Source organism: Dama dama, chromosome X (genome assembly GCF_033118175.1).
Source record: "Dama dama isolate Ldn47 chromosome X, ASM3311817v1, whole genome shotgun sequence".
Classification (NCBI taxonomy): domain Eukaryota; kingdom Metazoa; phylum Chordata; class Mammalia; order Artiodactyla; family Cervidae; genus Dama; species Dama dama.
The window spans coordinates 53,796,533-53,819,557 of record NC_083714.1 but is presented as its reverse complement, the minus strand read 5'-3'; the positions used below and the strand labels follow the sequence as shown (position 1 = coordinate 53,819,557).

Sequence of the window (23,025 nt, the reverse complement as noted above, 5' to 3'; positions counted from 1 at the left end):
AACCAAGCTAGTCAAGCTGAGGATTGATGTCATCTCCCTGAATTAATGGTGCCGGATGGTCCTGGGTCATGATGAACAGGAAATCCCCCTTAGTTTAAGGCTGAAGATGGTCAAATGTATGAACCTGCAGTTGTGAAATTAATAAATCATGGGAATGCAACGTTGATTAGAGTTAATGATAATGTATTATGTATTGAAAAGTTATTAAGAGAATAGATCTTCAAAGCCTTCACAAGAAAACAATTTATAACAGGTGTGGTGATGGAAGTTAACTAGACTTACTGTGGTTATCATTTTACAATATACCCAAATACCAAAATTATTATGTTGTAAGCTTGAAATGAATACAATGGTCTATGTTACCTACATCACAAAAAATAAAATTAAAAAGAAATCCCTTCTCATATGTAGATAATTTTGCCAAGTGAGAGTAACCTTTCCAAGTGTGAACAGTTTTTTTTTTTAAAATGTAATCTATAAACCTTCTATGGCTATATTTTGTCTTAGCCGCTTTGTCATGTCCAACTCTTTCCCACCCCATGGACTGTAGCCCGTCAAGCACATGGATGCCAGACACACCAACAGCTGTCCTCAATTCTGAACCTTCACTTAGACCTAGAGTGTGGAGACAGGCCTCAGCCAGGGTCTGAAAGCAGGTTGCTTGTTTCCGTCAGAAGTTCCCTTAGAAAAGTGTGCATTAGCTTACCTTGTGGCTCAGATGGTAAAGAATCTGCTTGCAATGCAGACGACCGAGGTTCGATCCCTCGGTTGGAACGATCCCCTTGAGAATGGAATGGCTATCCACTCCAATATTCTGGCCTGGCAAATTCCATGGACAGAGAAGCCTGGTGGATTACAGTCCATGGGGTTGCAAAGAGTCAGACACAACTCATCAACTAACGCTTTCGATATGATCCAGACTACAACCAAACCAAAGTGGAACTCTTCCTGACAAAGTGGAACAGCTTCTTAACCCAAATTGTGTTCTTCAGAATATATTTGACAGATGTTTCAGACACTCGCAGTTGAGAAACAAATACTTTCTGTCTCCTTCATATCCCAGGTCAGTTTCCAGATTTATATAGTTGAGGATTTTGCCCTTAAGAGAAACATTCATTCAACACAGATTTTTATTTTATGACACAATCAGAGTAACAGTACAAACTCCAAATCAAAGGATGTGAAACGTCAAAGGCAGTCTATGATCAGACCCTTGCTTTTCAAAATGCTATCCACGGACCAGACACTTAGGCATCAACTGGGATCTGGTCAGAAGCACAAAATCTCAGGCCCACCGGAGAACATCTGAATCAGAAGCCACATTTGACAAGATCACCAAGGGATCTGAATGCACACTGAAATCTGAGATCTAGTTTACAAACTGTGTTCTGTGGCAACTTTGGAGGCCTCCAGGAAGAGTGGGTCAGGAAGACATTAGGAAGAAGAGGGAGAGGGAACAGGCCTCGCTTCAGCTGAGCAGCCTGCCTCTGATCTGTTTGGGAGGCTGAAACCCACTCCAACCTCAGTTAGATAGCCCATAGACACAAAGGTTGGAGAATCACTGTTCAGGACCAATCATCTAATTTTCTACATGCACAACTGACAACTTCCAAATAGCATAAGGGAATTTCACCAAGATCATATTATATTCCCTTGACCATTGTTAGAGGATTCTGAAATTTACAAAGTCTTGGAATCAAGAAAAATCCTCATAGGCAGTGTTGCTGGAATAACCTCTCAACTGCAGAAGGAGAAGCAAAGACAGACCCTGAGCCCCAGTGAGAGACAACATGACGTCCACGGCTGTGCCCTGGAAAAGCCCTGTGACATGAGCAGCATTTTGGGTACCTGGTTTTCAACAGAGGAGAGAGACACCCAGAGATAATAAGTGCCAAGGCTACACAGCAAGAGAAGAGCTGATGTCCAAACCTAGGTCCCTGTATCCCAAAGCCCAGACTCTGGATTTTGTCATTCACATCTTGAGCACAAATAGGCAGCCCCTCTGTGTGCCCTATGCATTGGCCCAGCCTATGAGCTACATGGACACACATCCACTCAGAAAAGGAGCCATCCACCCTCGCGGACCCGTGGGATACAAATAATGCGCTTCTGTGCCAATGCCTGGGCTCCTGCTCTAAGCTCAATGCATGGAACATGCAAATTCAGTTGCTATATCTTTGTGGGAATGAGAGTTAAGAATCCATTTTAATATCCATTGCTATGTATCTGACATCTCCATGCCTTGGGAAAGATAGAAGGATTAAGAAGGCAGAAATGGTCAAGGTGGAAAAGGAAATTAAGTATGTTACAATGTATTACATATTAGGTTTAGCACCTCATTTTTATATTCACACTCTCCAAGCACTGCATGGAGCTTTCTGCCATGGAAGCTCTTATTGCTAACCACATTTAATTAAAACTGAAGCTGCAAAAAAAAAAAAAAAAAGACAATCCAATCAAAAAATGGTCAGAGCACGGAATAGACATTTCCCGAAAGAAGACACAGATGTCCAAAAAGCACATGAAAAGAGTCTCAATATTCTTAATTATCAGACACATGCAAATCAAAACTCCAAAGAAGAATCACCTTATACTGGACAGAATGGCCATCATTAAAAACAACCTTTGATGAATAAATGCTGGGGAGGATGTAGAGAAAAGGGATCCCTTGTACACTGTAGGTTGAAAAGTAAATTGGTACAGTCAACATGAAGAACAGTATGGAGGTTCTTTAAACAATTGCAAACAGAACTACCATATGATCTAGCAATCCCACTCCTGGATATATACCAGGAAAAGACAACAACCCAAGTTTAAAAAGATATAGGCATCCCAATGTTCATTGCAACACTATTTATAGTAGCCAAGATGGAAGCAATGTAAATGTCCATCAACAGATAAATGGATAAGGAAGATGTGGTACACACACACACACACACACACACACACACACACACACACACACACACACAGAGGAATACTACTCAGCCATGAAAAATAATGGAGTAATACCACTTGCAGAAACATGGATGGACCTAGAGATTATCATACTAAGTGGAGTATGTCAGAAAGAGAAAGACAAATGGCCTATGATATTAATTATATGTGGAATCTAAAAACATGATAAAAATGAAATTATTTGCAAAGCAGAAACAGACTCAGAGAATAAACTTCTGGTTACCAAAGGGGAAAAACAGGGGAAGGGATAAGTTAGGAGTTTGGGATTAACAGATACACAACTATGTATAAAATAGTAGTACTGTGGTGCTGGGGAAGAGTGTTGAGAGTCCCTTGGACAGCAAGGAGACCAAGTCAGTCAATTCTAGAGAAATCAACCTTGAATATCCATTGGAAGGACTGATGCTAACGCTGAAGCTCCAATAATTTGGCTACCTGATGTGAAGAGCCAACTTACTGGAAAAGACCCTGATGCTGGGAAAGACTGAAGACAGAAGGAGAAGAGAGTGCTAGAGGGTGAGATGATTAGATGGCATCACCGACTCAATGGACATGAGTTTGAGCAAACTCTGGGAGAGAGTCAAATACAGGGAAGCCTGGTGTGCTGCAGTCCATGGGGTCACAACATCGGACATGGCTGAGTGACTGAACAACAATGTATAAAATACATAATTAAGGTCCTACTGTATAGAACAGGGAACTATACTCACTATCTACAATAACCTATAATGGAAAAGAATCTGGAAGCATTTATATAGTGAATCACCTTGACGTACACCAGAAACAATGGACACAACATTGTTAATCAACCATGTGAAAGTGAGGGAGAGTCACTCAGTGATCTCTGACTCTTTGTGACGCCATGAACTCTACAGTATACAGTTCATGGAATTCTCCAGGCCAAAATGCTGGAGTGGGTAGCCTTTCCCTTCTCCAGGGGATCTTTCCAACCCAGGAATCGAACTGGGGTCTCTTGCATTGCAGGCGGATTCTTTACCAACAGAGTTATGAAGGAAGTCCTAACTATTCTTCAATTTAAAAAAAAAAAAGTGAAGTTGGAAGAGCTGGCCAGCAGATGGCACGAGGAAGCAGCACATTACTGTCAAACTCTAGTTTCATTTCAGACACAAAGCTGGTCCCTTTCCTAAAGCCTCCTCCAGGTGTCATTTGGGAACACTAGGTGGGCAATACAACAGGCCAACGCCACCCTCCCACATCATCTTGTCTTCACTGCCTGCACTTCTCCTTCAAAGGCAGTAAGTGAGGGGCCCACACTGCTAAACTCCTCCTGGCACTTGAAGCTGCCACAGCTCAGGCCACTGGGGAGTTAGTCTGGGCAATCCTGCACCATTTCTTCCTTCTCTGCACAATGCACCAGCAGCAGCCACTCTGCTCAGCCTGGGGGACACTGGGTGCCACAGGGGACAAATCAACTTCCTGCTGGGGGCCAGGAGAATCTGGGACCAATGCCCTCACCTCTGTGTGTGTTTGGTCACTAAGTCGTGTCCTACTCTTTGTGACCCCATGGAAGGCAGCATGCCAGGCTTCCCTGTCCTTCACCATCCACTAGTTTGCTCAAATTCATGTCCACCAAGTTGGTGATGATATCTAACCATCTTTGACAAATAACTCTCAGAACTTAAAGACCTAATGTCTTATCTCTAAACTTCTTTCTGGATTCAAGAACAAGAATTGGAAACCTCATCATAAGCCAGGAGAAGTCAGCCTGTGGAAGAAGGTGCCCATGCCCAGTTCAGCGAGGACAGGCACCAGCTGCCAGAGCCACTCATCCTGGAAAGAGCCATGCTGGTCGCCTGACTCACCTGTGCACCCCTCTTGTCTATCTGCTGCCTGACCCTGTGTATGTGAGGCACACAAAGCTTTGTCAAATCACTGTCTAACCAAATGACTGAATCAGTGAATTCTTTTCAGGCAGAGAGGCAGTGGCTTGCCTTCCAAACTGCAAGTGAGGGCATTAATCAACTGTACGGAGGGCTATGGCCAGATGCCTTAGAGTCGCCTCTGAGTTGGACCCAGGCTAGTATCCCAGGCCCTTTCCGGTGACCTTGCTCCAGCTACACAACTAGGCTCAGTTTCCTTCATGGGTCTGACTCTTCTGGGGGCCCTTCCCCCATTTCCCAGCCAAGGAGGCCCTCATCACTATGAGACGCAGCCCAGACGACACTCCCATCTCAAAGCCCTCCACGGTCCCTTGATGTGAGTCAGTGTTTGGTTCCCCACTCTTCATGCTCCCCAACCACTGCTTCTTTTCAGGTGCTGCACTTTATAGATCTGCCTGGAAGATTCAGTCCAGCCTCCCCACTCCCCAGCCCTGAGTGAGACAGGGGTGAGTGGACACCTGACGCCCTGCATAGTGGGGGACACTCTTGCAGGATAGGTGTCCGTGGAATTGAATGCACATTGCCTCCTTAGGTCTTGCACCCAGACTTGCCCTCTCACATCAGGCTGTGCTTACACTGGGTCTAGCTGATGGCCAAGTGGCCAGCACACTGGAAGCAGTTCCCCTGCCCAACCCAGCTGTTGTCTGATGTGAAAGATAACAAGAGCCCCTCCCACCAGGCTGCGAGCAGGGCAGAGCGTGGTGCCACCCAGCAATCGCACTTGGCATCATGTGTGTACACACAGCCACCGCTCAGGCACCAATTTCAGGTGTCAGTTCTCTTGCTTGGTCAATAGCGATCACAAGGCCTCAGGCACTGTGAGGGCCGAAACACCGGGGCCCACTGTGGACACCTCCAATGCCTGTCTGTGCTCTGCACCTCCCAACGGGCTGGCAGGAACTGTCATGTCAACATCACAGGTGAAAGGATGCCCTCGCCAACCCTGCCTGCTCCCCGTCCCCTGGGTGGTGAGTCCCCAACCAGCCAGCTGCACCAACTCCCCCCACCCCACCCCCAGGAATAGCCTCACAAAGGACCCATCCCGAGAAGGCTTGCCCTGGTGTGGTCGGAGGAGAGGTTGAGTGACGGGGCCTTGGTATGGGGTTGACATCCCCTGCCCCAGTGGCTATGAGATTCCATCCTGTGGGTAGTCTGTGCGCACTCAGCCCCAGGCTCAAGGCCACAGCCCAGCTGCTGGAACTTTCATTGGGCTAGCAGGGGGAGAGGAATTCCTTGGCAAGTGAGAAGATCCAGGAGTGTGGGACAAGGGGGGAATAGAGGCAAGTTACTTCTTTGCTCTGCTGTCCACATGGGGTTGAGCAGCTTAGGGTGAAGTACAGTGAGAACCAGGGGCAGGGGGCCAGGTTCTCCCCAGTATCTGACAAAGCTTCAGGCAGTGGACAAACATCAGCCCAGGATTCAACAGGATTGGCTGAACCTCAAAAACACAAACATTCCACCAAGGCAGGCCAGACCTGCTGGCATCAGAGATCCTCTTGGGAAAATGTGCATCCCTGATACGAGGGCTAGGGAGGCCGGCAGGCAGGCCCCTGAAGACCAGGACTACCCAGACGTATCTGAACTTCTGAGCCTGCAGCAGCAGTCCACCCTCCCCATCCCACAAAGAGCTGGTGACCCCCACCCCCACCCCCAAGAGAGCAAGCAGGACCAGAGTCCTCCCTCACAGGTGACCTCTGTCCCAGGAAGAAGGGGAGCTGGCTGCACCGAGCTGCAGGAGGCAGCACTACCAGAAGGAGAGCCCCGGAACCATGGGGAGAGCTGGTCACCCACTGCCCAGCCACCAAGCAAAGCGAAGTCACCACACAACACAGGCCGGGCTCGCCGGGTCTCATGATGGAGGGGAAGGACGACAGCCCCCACTCCCTGTCCCCACTTCCAAGGCACTGCAGCACAGTTTGCAGGGTTGCACTGAGTGGCCAGAGGCCAAGGGCCATGACGAGGGCTGCCACCGCCCAGAAGACCGGACCCACAGGGTGGGGCAGGTGGTCAGTACAACATGGCCTCCTGGGGGCTCAATGGATGGGCAACGGATTCAGGTGCACTCCAAAATGACACGGAGACCAAGGGCAGCCACCCCAGTAAACAGGTCAAGATCCCTCGTCCAGGTTCGGCCCCCAAGCCATTCTCAGATCTGGAACTGAGGAACAGGATGGGGGGGGGGGGGAAGGACGCTGCAGAAACAGAGCAAACAGACAAGGGAATGACCCCAGCCCCTCCCAAAGGGACCTCAGGCTCTTGGTCAGTGACCCCACATACGGAGGTGGGAACTTCAGAGGGGTGGATGTTGCTAGACACAGGGTCAGCTTGACACTGATGTGAGAGACCCCATTAACTCTGTCTCTGCAGTCACTTCGGCAGGACCCCCTAGGCTGGGCTTTCTGAGCAGAGGGGGTCAAGGGGCAAGGGACACAGGGCCAGTCCCGAGGAATCATTAGTCGGTCTTGAGCTGGGAGAGCCTCGAATGCAGCATCCCCCAGAGCCAGTGCAGGGCTTAGTGATACCTGGGAGAACATGTGATGTGAGTGAAAGATGGTAAGGCCGAACAGAAATTCTGCATAAACTCCAGTGAGTAAAAGAGAAATGCATAGAAAAAGAGGGGGGATGCACATCCCACTCATGAACTGGAGAACCTTCTCACCTCTGGTGGTGCCTCATGGGCACCCTCTGCTCTTTACTCCTCACACACTCTCTGTGCTCGGCCAAGACACCACGGTGGGCATGCAAGTACTCAAAGGGTAGCCAGATGGGGCTCCCACCCAGAGCACAAGAGTCCACCCACTGAAATCTTCTCACCATGGGTATGGGATGGCAATGTGCACTCCAGACCGCCGTCCCTGCTCCTCGATCTCAGAAACAAACAGCTGGACCCGTCCAGTTTACTACAGCCTGCTGTCCAGAAGTCCCCTCCAGTGCTGGGGGGCCTGGCGCCCGTGTCATGGCCAACTTGCCCAGATGGAGGACAGTGAAGGGCACGTAGACCCCAGAGTTCAGGAGTGATGGAGACTCGCAAACCAGCACGTCCTGCTCCCAGGTCAGATGCGATTAAAGGCCTGTGATGTGAATGCGAGCGGGGCAGCGCCAGAGGTTCACAGAACCTCCTGACGTTCCCTGGGTGGTGCCCCATGCCCTGGGCAGGCATCAGCCTGAGATGTGGCAGCAAAGTGGACACCTGTGTCCTCTCAAGGAACTGCAGTGAAACTGAGATGAAATCAGAAACGCATCTGGTTCTCAGGCTGGCCCCTCGATCTGGGCCATATGGAGAGGGGCAGAGCCAACAGCTGCCCTGGGGACAAAGGGGAAGGCTGGCTGATGTCCCAGAGCTACACGGCTGCTCCTGGGCTTGTCCTGTGGGAGTCCAAGGCCTGGAACTGAAGCTAGGCAGGAACCAAGGGACTGAGACGGACATGAAGGAACCCTCTCTTACAGGCAGGATGCTAGAAGCTAGTGTCCCAGCAATGCCCTGGGACACATGCGAAGGAGTCCTCGACCTCCTTCTAGCCTCCCGCTCCACCCCCAGACTGTGACTTCACACGAGCCCCACCTGATCCCTGCAAGCCGCCCCCACCAGGCAGGCCCTGACCCTGCAGGACTCAGTGGCTTGTCCGCGATTCCCCTCCTGGTGGGGCCCAACCAGGATTCCATGGAGGGCAGCCCACACACTGTGATCGCCCCCAGATGCTTCCAGAGTGGCAGTGTGAGGGAAGGAGTCATTTCTCTTGTTCCTTGTGGGGTGTCCTGAGCTATAAATCACCATCATTCTTGGAGGACACATGCTGAGGCATCGTGGGGTCCCTGTCCCAGCCGTGTGAGGACAGGCCAGCTACTGTGGTGAGCAGAACCCACCCTGAAGATACCTGCACGTGTGTTTCACATCTGTTGGGCTCTCCTGGGTCCCTGTGGTCTAAGGCTCCTGCCGAGAAGAAAAGTGGTGGCTTGTTGTCCAACATTGCTGTCTAGTCACAGGTGATATTCAGCCTGTTCCTCTGGTGCTCATGCAGGTGAGGTTGCCCAGACAAGCAGGCAGAAGTGTGCTTTCTTCTCTGGCCACCAAGCAGGCACCCTCTGTTTCCAGGGGTAGGAGTGCTTGCAGCCCCTTCTTGCTCAGGCATCCCCCCACACAGTTGAGCTTCAGTGGCGCCCAGAAGGAAGGGGTTGGGTTGGCTGAGACACTGAGTGGTGGAAACTGGGCAAGCCTGGGATCCAGTCACATACCCCAGTAGAAGACATAGCAATGGCCACACCCCAGGGGCCAGCCGGGCTCCCTGGTTACCCACCCAGACCCAGGGAGGAGGGTGACCCTTTGTCACCCAGCAGGTGGACAGAGATTCAGTGGGATGATGATGCTGATGCTCAGGGCTAGCCAGTGCATGAGGACATGGTGCTGTTGACTGTGGTTGGGGGAATGGACATGGGGGAGCCTTTGTGGAAGGATGTGTGCTGGTGTCTGTTAGCACCTTGGGTGTGTGCCCTGTGCTCCAGGCCTCTGCCTGCATGGCTCTTCAGGCAGTGAGTGTGTGGTCAATTTGAGTGGCTGTATTGGCAGAAAGAATTTTCCCTTCCCTTCCATCAGGAGGGACGAGTCAGTAACTTGTGGGACCCCCGACACTGGGAAGTGTAAACAGGCACATGAAGTTGTGCAGAGGTGGAGGAGTGTGCCCGAGGTGCTGGGAGTGTAGAAGTCACAGCCCCCCAACTCCACACTTGCCCCTGGGTAGGGTTGTCTGGACAGGGCTGACTCTCTGGCTTCATTTGCTGGCAGTTGCATCAGGGTCACATGGGCTAGGTGAATCAGACTACGCACTGTGTTGGTTCAGTTGGCCAGAAGCCGGGGTTGAGATGTTGGCTGATGTTGGCTCTCATGAGGGCTGTGGGAACTCTGGCTCTGCTGTGCTCGGGAAGGAAAGGCCTGGGAGGCTCTGGGCTGGGTTCCTCTGGGACCTTGTCCCCATCCTCACAGCCATGTGGAAATGGAGGCTCTGCGAGGTGCTGAGACCCTGCTGAGGTTCAGGCCCACAGCTCTGCTCCTCTGGCTCTCCCCGCCTCCAGTAACCAGGGACCCCTCTCCAGGTACAAGGATAGAAGTGAGGATGGAGGTGCCTGTGGTCAGGTCCCCTGCAGTCAGGGGCTACCTCTCTATCCCTTGGCACCTCCGCATTGCCTCAGCCGTGGAAAGGTGGGACAGTATCCAAGCGGGTTATTTGAGGTTTCAATTCTGTGATCCCTGCCTGGTGCCGTCCCAGGCCCTGGTGAGGATAGGGAGAACACCCGACCCAGTAGTCCCTGCTCTTCTTTATTCTTTCTGTAGGGCCTGGGCAGGAGCCAGGGCATCTGCTGACCGTGGAGGCAGTGCTGTGCGAAGGGCTGGGAGGATGATGGGCTCCAAATGCAAGGGGAAGACACCTGGCAGGGCCCTCAAGGGCAGCCCCAGGGCCAAGTCCAGATTGGTTAGCACAGATCTGCCCTCAGCAGGCCTGGGGTAACATGGGGGATCTGCAGAGTTGGAAGTGATGGGGCCTGGAGGTGAGGGGTGGAGTGGGAGCCAGGGGGGAAGCCAAGAACAGGAATGTGCCTGTCTGTGCTGAGGAAGGACCAGAGCCCGGCCAGTGGGCTTCAAAGCTAGGGGGACCTGCCCTCCCTCCTCAGTGCTCCCAGGGTTTCAGGGCTCTTTGTCTTGGAAGTAACCATGTGCCTCTATCCACCTGTCCAGCCCTCCTTCCTGACTTCCCTGCAGACTGCAAGTGATGGACGGGTCCTCTGGGTTGCCACCCTCCTGTCAGTGGACAGCGTGGAGGCAGATGGAAAGATCCTGCCATCTGTGACCACCCCTTTCTGTGTCACCAGGAGCACCCTCTAAGGGGCTGATGTCTGGACCAGGAACTGTTTGTTGGGTGAGTTGCCTGGATTCTAAATAAAGCTGTGAGTGCAGAGCAACACCGGCTGGTGTTCACCTTGTGGAAATCTTGCATTTGTTTTCAGGTTTGGGGCAATGTGTTTGCAAGGCCCTTGACGGTTGGGGTGACCAGGCTTTCCTGTGAGGCTCTTCGGGAAGCCCCTGGATTGGGAGCTGCCAATGCTCAGCTGCTAATCAGCAACTTGTGGCATCATCAGGGGCTGAGGAGGAGCCTCTTCTGTTTCAGGGTGCAGGACTCATGGAAGGTGACACCCCCATGGTCAGGAGCCGGACTGGGTCTTCTGCTATGCGGCAGGCAAGGCCCAGGGACCCACCCTTTCTGGCATGGCCTCAGCAAATGTCTCAGGAGCCACATTCTTGGCAACACGTGTGAAATGCTGCTGCTTCTGGTGAAAAGGGGCCATGGGGACCAGACTGAGGCTTGCCTGGGGCGTGACCTTCCAGCCTCATCTGGCTCAGCCAGGGCCCTGTGAATAGCATGGACAGACAGAAAGAACACAGACTAGAAGTACTCATTTGCTTCTCTATCTACTCCTGTGAAGATTTCGTGTACTTTATTAGAGCCAAAACTAGATTTTTGATTACAAAGGAGTGCTTCTGAATGTCCCTGGGAATCTGGCAGCTCAGTTATTGGGCTTGTCCTTAAACTCCTCACAGAGGGCACACTTGTAATCTGAGGACTCCTCCTGCTCCTCCTCTGCCTCAGTGGCCTAGTTTGGCGCCACAACTGAAATGGCTCCCCTCACGATGGAATCATAGATGTTGTACAAAGTCATCGCCAAACCATAATCTGGGTACCTTGGGGAGCTCTCGGGCAGTTCCCCTGTGCCATCCCTCCCAGCAGTAACCAGGGGTACAGACATGGCATTGCTGGATGGTCCCTCTCTACTGGGGCAGCCCTGCTTACTGAGGAGATAGTTTGACCTGGGCCTCCAGGCTCCACTGCCCATAAACCAAAGGCCACAGAACACAAATGAGTGCTGGCCGAGGGTTCCGTGTACAGTTGAGTTACCTGCTGGACCTGCTTGTCAGACTCCTCGGTGCACTAGAGATGGAATCGAGGAGAACATCTGGTCACCACTGCTTGCTTCTTTCTCTTTGGGGTCGCTGTTGTGCCAGTGGCAGGCTGAGCAGTTCTTCTGGGGTCGCATTTCCTCTAGATGTTCTGCAGGAGGAGAGGCTTGTCTCTCTGGAACTTGGAGTAGTGATAAATCTGAAAGGAGATGAATCACTTTAGCCATCGTAGGGGAGAATAGCTTTTCCTCACCACCCTCCTTCCCACCACTGTCCCGACTTTGCCGGACTATGGAAACAAGGTCTTCTCATTCCTGGCAGGTCTTATGGGGACTCCCTGAAATCAAGTGGCCTCTCAGAGGGTGGAGTCACCCCTGTGGATCCTGTCTAAGGGGATTCGTGGAACACAACAAGGCCTGCCTCCTCCTTTTTCCTTAACCACACTCTCAGGAAAAGAAAGTTCTCCTGGAAATTGAAATCCATCCAGCACTTGGCTTGTCTAGTCCAGTCTCCCCAGAAGGGCTTTCTACATTACCGTCATCCTCTTCTTCCCTGCAGAGCTACCCGAATGGTGGATTTTACTGAACCCATGCAGGTTCAGTTTGTAGATGAAGCTTTTGATGCTGTCTTGAAGATCCTGTCTGTGCCTCTGTGCTGGAGGACCTCCGTCTCGAAGAGATCTGCCTCAATTATCACCATGTCTGCCTTGTCATTCCGGTGCACAGAGGTGAAGGCCACATCCTCCAAGCTCATCCAGAGCTTCCTGGGGAAGGACAGCCCACGGACGGCATTGTTCCCTTCCTCATTTGCTGCTGCTGGGTTCGAGCCCTGTGGGGCGGGTTGTCTTGGGAGCCAGGATCTGGGCTCTTGGGTTGGTCCCGCCACTTCTCCAAAGCCTCCTCTGAATCCACATTTGGATCTTGGTGACATCGGGGTGGGGGAGCCCTGCTGCGGACTCTCCATCAGTGGATGGGGCGAATGGGGCTGCACGTGCCTCATTGGATCTCTGATTATCCATGGAGCCAGTCTAGTTCAGGAGCATTTTCTACCCAAGCAGTGAATGGTCAGGGCAGAAGGGCCTCAGGGCAGGGTGGTAGTGCCCAATAAATACTCTCTGGGGATTCTAGAATCTGGGTCACGGGCCAGGCAACCAATTAAGTGGTCCACTTCCTTACTTGATTCATGATGTCACAGGTGATGTGGAGAAGCAGCCATGGCCCCGTGTGGTAGAGGGGGTCTGGGGACAGAGATGTGATTCCCAGCTTATCACCTGTCTGAACGTACAGAAAAGTGTGTTTCAGGTTGCCTGCAAAGGCTCCCATCTGCTGCCATGTGCCTTGTTTCAGGGGGCCAAGCCCTGGACCGGTTGACAACCATGCCCCTGGCTCCACCCCTCCCCTTCCAATGGGCAGGCCTGTGGCTGCCTTCTGCTAAAGGGGCAGGCCCTGGTGAGTCCTGGCTCATCTACCACCGAGAGAGACCCCAGGGGCCAGATGGGGCCCTGGTGACTGTCCCTCCCAGAAGATGGGGTCCACAGTGGGCTGGTTGGCCTAGCCTGTGTTGGTGGTCCCCCCACCCATCCCCAGGCATTGTCCCTCTTCTGGCTTTGGTCTCTTCTGACTAGTATTGCCAGTTGGCAGGTCCCACTCAGACGGCCCCAAAGTCAGAGTCCTGTTTCCTGTCCCGATCACCCCCCAGGTTGAGCTTTCCTCAGTTTAGGGCTGTGCCTGAGCACAGTGGGAGTGACCTCACTTTCCACTTGACTGTTCTCCAAGCACCTCAGACACAGATTCCCCCGGAGGCCTTGTGTTAGGGCACAGCTAAGGGACCTGCTGAGCTTACAGCCTCCTGAGCTCTGCCCACACCCAGATGGCATCCTGCTGCAGGTCACAGGCTGTTGTCTTCAGTTTACATTCATTCCCATAAAGACCACTCTCTTGGCCCTAGAGTCCTCACTTTGGGAACATCTGTGTGTATGCTTTTCCCATCTTCTTCCCAGAGTCTCAGTCTCGGATTCAGCCTGCCTGGAGGCTGCCTCGAAAGCTCTCTTTCCTTTCGACAGTGGGGTGGTTGGGCTTCTGCTATCCCTCATCCTAGACTCCCATGTCACACTTGGGTATATCTGGTTACCTGCCATTTCAAGGACTTGGTTGGGGGCTCAAGATACAGCCTGTTCTGTTTAAAACAGGAACCTCACTGATCCTCTCCGAGGCCAGCTCTGATCTTCTCCATGCCTGTCCCTGTCCCCACCACCACTGTGGACCAGTTCTCCCTTACCCAGATGGCAGGAACATCGAATGATTTTGTTGGCTCACAGGTTAGGCGTTTTCCAAGGGGCCTTCTTTACACACACTCACTCTCAGAGACATGTCTGAGTTACTGAGCTAGATGTGACCAAAGGGAGCCCCCTACTACCTGTACTTGAAAATGCATGAGAGTACGGGTGTGGGACTGGACAAAACCTGAGTGAGAGTCACCGGTCTTCACTGCATATGGATGATGGGGCAGTGGGTTTTGAGGTGCATGTTCTCTGACCTTTGTGGGCCACTGTTCTTCAAAATCACCATGTAGGGGACAGAACGGCACCTTGGAAAGTTAGCTGTGTCGAGTACCCTAGGGCACTGTGCACCTGGTCTGCCACTCAGCAGGGTCATTTGCCCCGTGAGAGGGCCACAGCCTGGTGTCTAAAAGGGGAGAGCTAAGAGTGTTTGGAAGAGGCTCTCCCAGAGGCACTCGGCCTGAGGACTGGCAGCCGGAATGGAGCTCACAGGCCTTGACTTGGGCTTGCTCCCTGGCCTTTGAGCTCCTAAACAGGTTGATAAAGGATTCATCAGGTTGGTTCATCTGACTGGGACATGACCCTGGAGGCTGTGATCCTCATTGGGGGCCCCTGATGGCTCCTCCAAAGGGGACCGAAAACCATGGTATCTGTGGGCAGCCTGGCTATTGTGGGCTTTCCTGCTCACACCCCCACCCTACTCAGGGCCACTCCTCATTCCTGGGTCCTGAGGGAGTTGCCTTTTCTGGTCCCCCTCCTCCAGGCACCAAATGGGCCTGGGCAGTGGGTTTGCATCCACTGAGGAGTATTTTCAGCTCTGGCTCAGGACACCCGTGTTGTGCACACACAAGCCCTCATGACTTCCAGGGCCTGCCTTTCTCAGCCTCACTTTCTTGCCCCTGTGCTTGGTGACCCTGCCCCAGTGTCCCCAGCCCAGAGGCCCTCCAGCTGCTCCCCTCCCTCACTGGGGCTGGGGAGACCTGGATCTTCGGGGGTTGTGTTACCTTCCCTCCTGTATCGAAAGAGGCATCTGTAGGGGCCTTATCCCAGTGGGCATTGGGGCCATAAGGTCAGACACTCCCTCCCTCCTGCTCGGTGAGGAGCTGGTCAGCCTGGCAGGTGCAGTTGGGCAGGACGCCCCATGGCAGCAGCATGGACAGGGCTCTGCCCTTAGTCGGGACACGCTGGGATTGGACAGAGATGCCGGCCCCCGGCAAAGTCAGTTCTCAGCAAACCACACAGCAGCCCCACAGTGCTTCTGATTCTCTTCATCCCCTTCCTTCCACGGGCCTGCTTTTTGTCATCTCAGAGGCATCATGTAGCACTGAGGAGGGGAAGCTGTGAGAAGACGGAAGGTCAGCCTGTGGCCTGGGGTGGGCGGGAAGTGCGGGGGCTCCAGAGGAATTGAGACCAGGGCTCTGAGCCCACCCCATCCCTCACTAGCACGTGGGCCTGGGAAGATCCCAAGCCCTGTGGCCTCAGTTCTTCTCCTGTGAAGCCAGCCGGTTTGAAGAGCCCATGTGTTGGACTGTAGGATGCGCCTGAGAGATGGGATGCAGCTGCCAGGGCCTGGCCTCCATTGCCTCTATGATGTCGGGGCAGGAATCTGTCACAATGTTGCCCCCAGACTGTCCTCCACTCTCCACTGTGGGAAGGGGTTGGTTACTTTGTGGTCCAGGGCTTGTCCGAGAATGTGTACCTCAATAGGATGTGGGATACCTAATCAGCCAAATAAGATGTTTCACAAATAAAACTAAGAAACTTTGCTATTTAGAGCATAGTGGACCATAATGTTTGTAGCTCAGTTGTATCTGACGATTTGCTACTCCATGGACTGTAGCCTGCCAATCTCCTCTGTCCATGGAATTCTCCAGGCAAGAATACTGGAGTGGGTTGCCATGCCCTTCTTCAGGTGATCTCCCTGACCCATGAATCGATCCCATGTCTCCCACAGTGTAAGCGGAATCTTCATCATTTGAGCTCCTGGGCAAGCCCCATTTCCATAGAAAACCTGTTAAATTTGGGTATGAAGGAGTGTTCCAACAGGACCCAAGCTGCTCCAGGAAATAGAAGCAAGAGCCACTCTTTGCCTCTGCCCTAGCTGGTCTTCCATGCAAAACAGTACTTTCCTTTCTTGCAGCCTCAACTAAGGTCAAGTCCTTGATTACAATGGCCAATTACAATCAAGATAATTGAAAGCTAATTTACACCGTGGATTCTGGATGTCCGGGGCCAGGAAAGAAAGGGTAGTTCCATGCATTTCTTGGGCACCACTTCAATGGAGGGCGACCAAAGTTCTGCAGGATTCCTAGCAGATGTGGGGTAGAAAACACCTCCATTGCCCCTGTGATCAACAGCAATGTGACAAGAGTCAGGAACCCTTCCTTCCTGCCCCAGAGAGAGATCTCTCTGGGCATTATCCAAGATGCAAATGGACACCTTACAGCAACGATCCATTTTAGACTTTACCATCACCCCGAAGACACACTGTCTGCAAGTCTGAGGGCTGCTACCAGCCTGCCTCACCTCGACCACCTCCCACAAAGGAACCTAGCATCCCAAAGCCCCAAACCACCTTGGCTCAGGCACTGAAACTCGAGTGCTCCTCCTGGAGCCCACTGCCCTATCTCGTTTTGCCTTGTTCAGTGCGACTAGGGGAGGTCTCTCCACCTTCCTTGTGTGACTGTGGCTCCTAGACTTTTACTGTAGGTGTGGGGGTGTCCTGCTTCTCCTAGTGTCCCCATTTCTAAAACAGCCTTTCTCTAGCAGATACTCCGTAAAGGTCTTCAGAATATATGAGCTAGTGAACAGGGGCCTCAGAATAATTGTCTGCTAATTCCTTAAATACCCCAGACAAACCCAAATAAAGATAATTTAGTTTTTGAGAATGACACACAAGAAGGACAGATGGATGAATTCCTTGCAATTACTTTTATCGTGTAATTCTTGCCCCATCAATATTAGTGCTTCCCTGGTGGCTCAGACGGTAAAGCGTCTGTCTACATTGGGAGACCCGTGTTCCATCCCTGGGTCATGATGATCCCCTGCAGAAAGAAATGACAGCCCACCCAAGTACTCTTGCCTGGAAAATCCCATGGACTGAGGAGCCTTGTTGGCTACAGTCCATGGGGCCGCAAAGAGTCGGACAGGACTGAGCGACTCCACCACTCCACCACAAGCTCACATTTCCGAAACGGTTCTAATTCCATTTCCACTGTGTCCCATTCAGGGTCACAAAACAAAATGGAAGAGTTTCCAATCTCTTACAAAACAGCAAAACTCTTGTTCTTGAACTGTGTAAGCACAAACACATATTGATCAACCTCATTCTCCAAGCTAAGACACTGAACTTTATTTAGCCTTTTGCAAAAACAATCAAAGCTTGAAGATTTTCTAAGGAAAACAGATGAATCTCCATGTCATTGTAGAGAACAGGAGCCCACAGATGCTGTGCACTGGTTCCCCCAACTGGCCCGGGCCCTCACTTCTGAGAAGGTGACTACTCCCTCTTCAATCACAGAGGGAAGGATTACCCTGGCTGCTGCTCTGGCTCAGGCCCCCTATTCCTCCTCCCTCGCAGCCTCTGCAGACAGGAGTGGGGAGGCCCTCAAAGCCCTCTGTTAGACCCTGAGCACAGACACCATGACTTGCCACTTGCTGGTCTCCACATAGGCCAGGGCACCCCACAGGAACTCATAGCGAGCAGGGTGGCTGTCAGGCACCTGCTGGTATTCCAGGTATCCCTCCCGCACCCACACTTGGGTCAGCAGCTCCCTGAGTTCCCCAAAGAGACAGGGCTCACTCCCAACACACACCCCCGTCCTGCTGAGTACTCCCAAGACTGCTTCCTCAGGGGTCAGGTCTTCACTCTGCATGATCAGGTTGAGGACCAGCACCAGGATGCCAGCCTTGGGCAGGGTCTGCCCACTGCTCAGCATCACATTGCAGGTGAGGCCCAGGGTAGGGACCATGATGTAGATGTGCTGCCTGGGGTCCAACTGCTTTACCTCCAGGCCAACGACAACCTGTAGGCACTCTGCAGCTTGACTGAAGACCACTAGGACATGCTCCTGGTTATTCCTGAGGACCTTCTTCAGCATTTCCGCCTGGGATGTCAGATGTTTGGCCAGATACTACAGGAGCAAGAACTTCATCAAGTTAGCCACTATCTCATTCAGAGCTTCATGGGGCAAGGCCTCCACAAGGGTGGAGCAGGAGACTGTGGGGGAGGAGGCTGAGGGTGATACAGCCTCCCCCGCTCAGCCCCAGAGAGCTGCACTTCCACAGGACCCTGGCCTCACCTGGGTGCTGAAGGTCTTCCTCGAGCTTGCTCAGCTCAGTCATCTTGACCACGAGCCTGATGCCTGGGATCAAACTACAGAGTGAGGCAGGAGTGAGGCATGGGGGCAAATGGGACAGATGAGGACCATGGGCCTGGATGGTGGATAGACGGGCTGTGAATGGCCTCACCTGAGAACCGCCGCACCCTGGTTGGCCACAGGCCACTTGCAGGTCTCCTCTTGAAAAGTGCTCTCAGACCACACAGGGACATGCCTCTGGAGTGGCCAGTCCCCTGGCTACCTGAAGAAGGAAGTGAGGTGGCTCCCCAGGGTGTGGTCAGCACAGCCCGAGACTTCTGGGACTGACAAGGTAAGGGGATTAGGCCCTTGTGGGGTCCCCTCTGTTCTGGGATGGTCAGCACTTGGTGTCCACTCAGGGCACCCTCGTCACCTTGACTCCTGGCATTGCCTGGACCTCCTCTGTTCACTGACCTCAGGACACGGGCCTCAGATGTCTGCCTTCGCCTACTGCTTCCTACAGCTCCTGTGAGAAATGGAGGGGCACCTCAGTGGTATCCTGTGGCACAGCCCTTAGCATTCTCTGACAGTACAAGGGGTGCACACTGTGAGGGTCCCTCAGTTGTGTGGTGAGAGGTCCCTTCAGAGCTCCCCTTTCGTGCTTACATTTGCCCTGGCACAACCTGGTCCCTCCCCTCTGGGGGCCTGGAGGGAAACACAGAACAAGACCCGAGACTGAAAAGAAAGCGCTGAGGGGCCCCACATGCGGCCGCACCTGCCCAAGGTCTCCTGTGGGGCCTAGGCCAGGGAGGTGTTCGGTCCTCAGCTCCTCCTCATGTCCTGCCTTCCCTCCCAGCACTGACCACAGGGGCGGGGGTCTGCTCAGTCCTCCATTGCGGCTGAGGAGTCCAGCCTCTGCTAACCGGAAGCCTTCGGCTGTTCCTGAAATACCTCACCTCCCGAGGTCCCTAAGCCAGAGTTCAAGAAACTGCTCAGCCCACTCTGCACCCTCCAAGACCCCCTTGCAAGGGCCAAGATCCCTCCCTGTTGGGGTCTAACTGCCTTAGTCCTTCCTTGCATGGGGTCTAGACTCCACACAAGACCTGCAAGTGTCCCATCCGCCATTTGGAGTTTCCCCTGCTTTCAAGAGGTCCCCAGTCTCTCTGCCAGGGTCATCAGGCAATGCGGCACGAGGTTATCCTGCCCAGGGACTACCAGGGTTCCCTCTGTTCTGAGATCTGGCTACCCTCAGTCCTCCCTCAGGGTCCTCACCTTGATTTCCAGGAGGACCTAGTCTCTGTCCTCTCCCCACCATAGTCCCTGCTCCTCACACCAAGTCCCCAGCCCCACAGAGCTGGATGTCAGGAACTCAGGACAGACCTAGTGTGCTCTTCTCACCCCGAGGGCTCCCAGGGCCGATGGCAGGGGCAGGGATCTCTGGGGTTCCATCACTCTTATCTTGGGATCCCTAGAGTTTTCACTTGGGGTCCCTTCAGCCTTCCCTCAGAGACCTCAACTTTATCTCCAGGTACGACTTCAGATTCTCTCCTCTCCCCTACTAACGCCCCAAACCTCATACCAGGAGCCCAGTCTTTCTGATATGCGGATGTCAGTAAGTCATCTCTCTATACTAGGACACCAGTCTGAAATCTGGATATTAGGGAGTCAGCCCCCCATGCCAGGTCCCCAGTCTCTCTGAGACCCAGTCAGGAAATCCAGCATACGTTCATCCACCCAATGTCCTCCCAGAGCCCACTCTGCTCTTGGGACCAGGGTCCCCTCTGTCCTTCCTCAGTGTCCTCACCTTGACTCTCAAAAGAAAGAAGATCTTTCTCACTGCCCATCTGACGCCCTGACGCTTCTAACAATTGCCTAATGTTTCTGAGATACAGATGCGGAAGTCAGAAGAGGCTGCCAAGCGCTCACCCCACCACCAGGGTGGCCCAGGGCTGACAGTAGGGTCAGGAATCTGTGGGGTTCCTTAATCCTTCCTAAGGAATCTCATCTAGAGCCCTGGCATTCTGGGGATGCCCCTTGTGTTGACCAGAGGCGGGACCCTCACATCAAGTCTCAGGGATCACAGAGGGTGGATGAGCACATGCTGCATTTCCTGACATCTGGGTCTCAGAGAAACTGGGGACCTGGGAAAGGGGGTGTAGCCTCAGGTGAGCAGAGGGAAGATCCCCAGCTCCTCCAGGGTTTCCATTTGAGGACCCTGACGGACGATTGAGTGGACCCTGGACCCAAATCAGAGGAGACCTCAGAAAAGCCTGGAGCTGCTGTTGGTCCTTGGCCGAACTGGGATACGATGAGCCCGAAGTGCATGGTCTCACTTCCTGACATCCGGGTCTCTGACTGGGGACGTCACATATGGGGCGGGGCCTCGGGGGGCAGATTCCCAGGTCCTGCAGGGTTGAAGACCTTGAGGACCCTGAAGAGGGACTAGAGGACCCTGAACCCCTAATCAGAGGAGACCTCAGAGAAGCGAATCTCTGTTGGCAGTCCAGGGCAACCGTGGGGGCAGGATGAGTGCCACAGGCATGAGCTGTCTTCCTGACATCCGGGTCTTCAAGAGACTGGGGTCCTGCTATAAGGGGCGGGGCTTCAGTTGCGGAGAGGCGAGAATCCAGGTCCTGCGCGGAGGCAAGGTGAGGTTCCTGAAGGAGGACTGTGGGCACCCTGAGTGAGGACTGATGGAACCCCACAGATCCCCATCCCTGTAGTCGTCCCTGGGAGCCCTTGGGGTGAGAAGAGCACAGTAGGTCTGTCTGACTTCCTCACATGCGGGTCTCAGAGGGACTGGAGGCCTTGTGAAAGGGGCGGGGTCTCAAAATGGCAGACGCGACAAACGCGAGTCCTGCCTGGAGTCCAGGCTCCATGCGAGGAAGGATTGAGGCGGTTCGACGGCAACCTGGAGGGATCTTGGCCCTTGCAAGAGGGTCTTGGAGGGCCCAGAGTGGGGTGAGCAGGGTGAGCAGTTTCTTGACCGCTGGCTTAGGGAACTCGGGAGGTGAGGTTTTACGGGCAGAGGTGGAGGCTTCAGGTTGGCAGAGGCTGGACTCCCCAGCCCCAAGGTTGGACTGAGCAAACCCCCGCCCCTGTGGCGAGTGCTTGGAGGCCAGGCAGGACATGAGGAGGAGCTGAGGCCTGAGCATCTCCCCAGCCTATGGCCCGCGCGAGGCCCTGGACAGGTGCGGCCGCATGTGGGGCCCCTCAGTGCTTTCTGTTCAGGCTTGTGTCTTGTTTTGAGTTCCCTTCTACTCCACCAAAGGGGACCGTCCAGGTCATGCCAGGGGAAAGGTGAGCATTACAAGGTACCCACAACACAACTGGGTGTAATCCGAGTGTCCGTCCCCACCTAGCAGCACAGAAGGCCCAGGGCTGTGCCACAGTATAGCCCTTAGATGTCACCTCCATTTCTCTCACAGGAGCTCCAGGAACCGGGAGGCGAAGGCAGAGGTCTGAAGCCTGTGTCCTGAGTTCAGACGGGCAGTATCAGGAGACAAGGTGAGAGGGTGACCTGAAGTGAACCAGAGGCTCCCTATCCCAGAACATAGGGGGGGGGGCCCAGAAGGCCCCAATTCCTCACACTTTTTTGGACCTGGAAAACTCGGGCTGTACTGACCACACCCTGGGGAGCCACCTTCCTTCCTCCTTCGGGTAGCCAGGGGACTGGCCTCCCAGGAGGAGCGCTCCTGTGAGGTCTGAGAGAACCCCTCAAGGGGAGAGCTGTAAGTGGCCTGTGTCGTACCATCCAGGATGCATTTCTTAGCCCAGGTTGCTCACACCTCCTCTCTCCCAGAGGCCCTTGGTCCCCATCTGTACCTCTGCCTCACTTTCGTGTCTTGTTTCACCTCAGGCATTGTGCTCGTGGTTGAGATGAGTGAGCTCAGCAAACCCGAGGAAGACCTTCAGGACCCAGGCGAGGCCCAGGGCCCTATCGAGGTGCCGCTCTTGGGGGCTGAGGTGGGGGAGTCCGCATCCCACTTGGCCTCCTACCCCCCAGCATCCTCCTCTGCTCCTATGGAGGCCTTGCCCCAGGAAATTCTGGATAGGATGATAGGTAAACTGATGAAGTTCCTGCTCCTCAAGTATCGAGCCAAGGAGCTGACCTCCCAGGCGGAAATGCTGAATAAGGTCTTCAGGGATAACCAGGAGCACTTCCCGGTGGTCTTCAGGGAAGTCTCAGTGTGCCTGCAGCTGGTCTTTGGCGTGGATGTGAAAGAGGTGGACCCAGTGGAGCACATCTACATCTTGGTCCCCATCCTGGGCCTCACTTGCGATGAGATGCTGAGCGATGGGGTGGGCCTGCCCAAGGCCGGCTTCCTGGTGCTGGTCCTCAGCATGATCATGCGGTTTGGAGACCCGGCCCCTGAGGAGGCGGTCTGGGGAGCACTCAGCAGGATGGGGGTGTATGTTGGGAGTGAGCAGTGTGTCTTTGGGGAGCTCAGGGAGCTTCTGACCCAAGTGTGGGTGCGGGAGGGATACCTGCGGTACCAGCAGGTGCCTGACAGCCACCCTGTTTGCTATGAGTTCCTGTGGGGTCCCCGGGCCTATGAGGAGACCAGCAAGCGGCAAGTCATGGCATTTATGCTCAGGGTCAACCAAAGGGCTTTGAGGACCTTCCCATTCCTGTCTGCATAA

At 53.5% G+C, this 23,025-nt stretch overlaps 1 protein-coding gene across 1 annotated transcript; it reads left to right on the top strand.

The window, feature by feature from the left end:
• The first annotated feature begins 22,260 nt into the window (after window positions 1-22,260).
• On the top strand, window positions 22,261-23,025 carry LOC133052347 (melanoma-associated antigen 8-like). The gene has a single exon (XM_061137167.1). It carries the CDS (start codon window positions 22,261-22,263, stop codon window positions 23,023-23,025), a length of 765 nt encoding a protein of 254 aa, XP_060993150.1.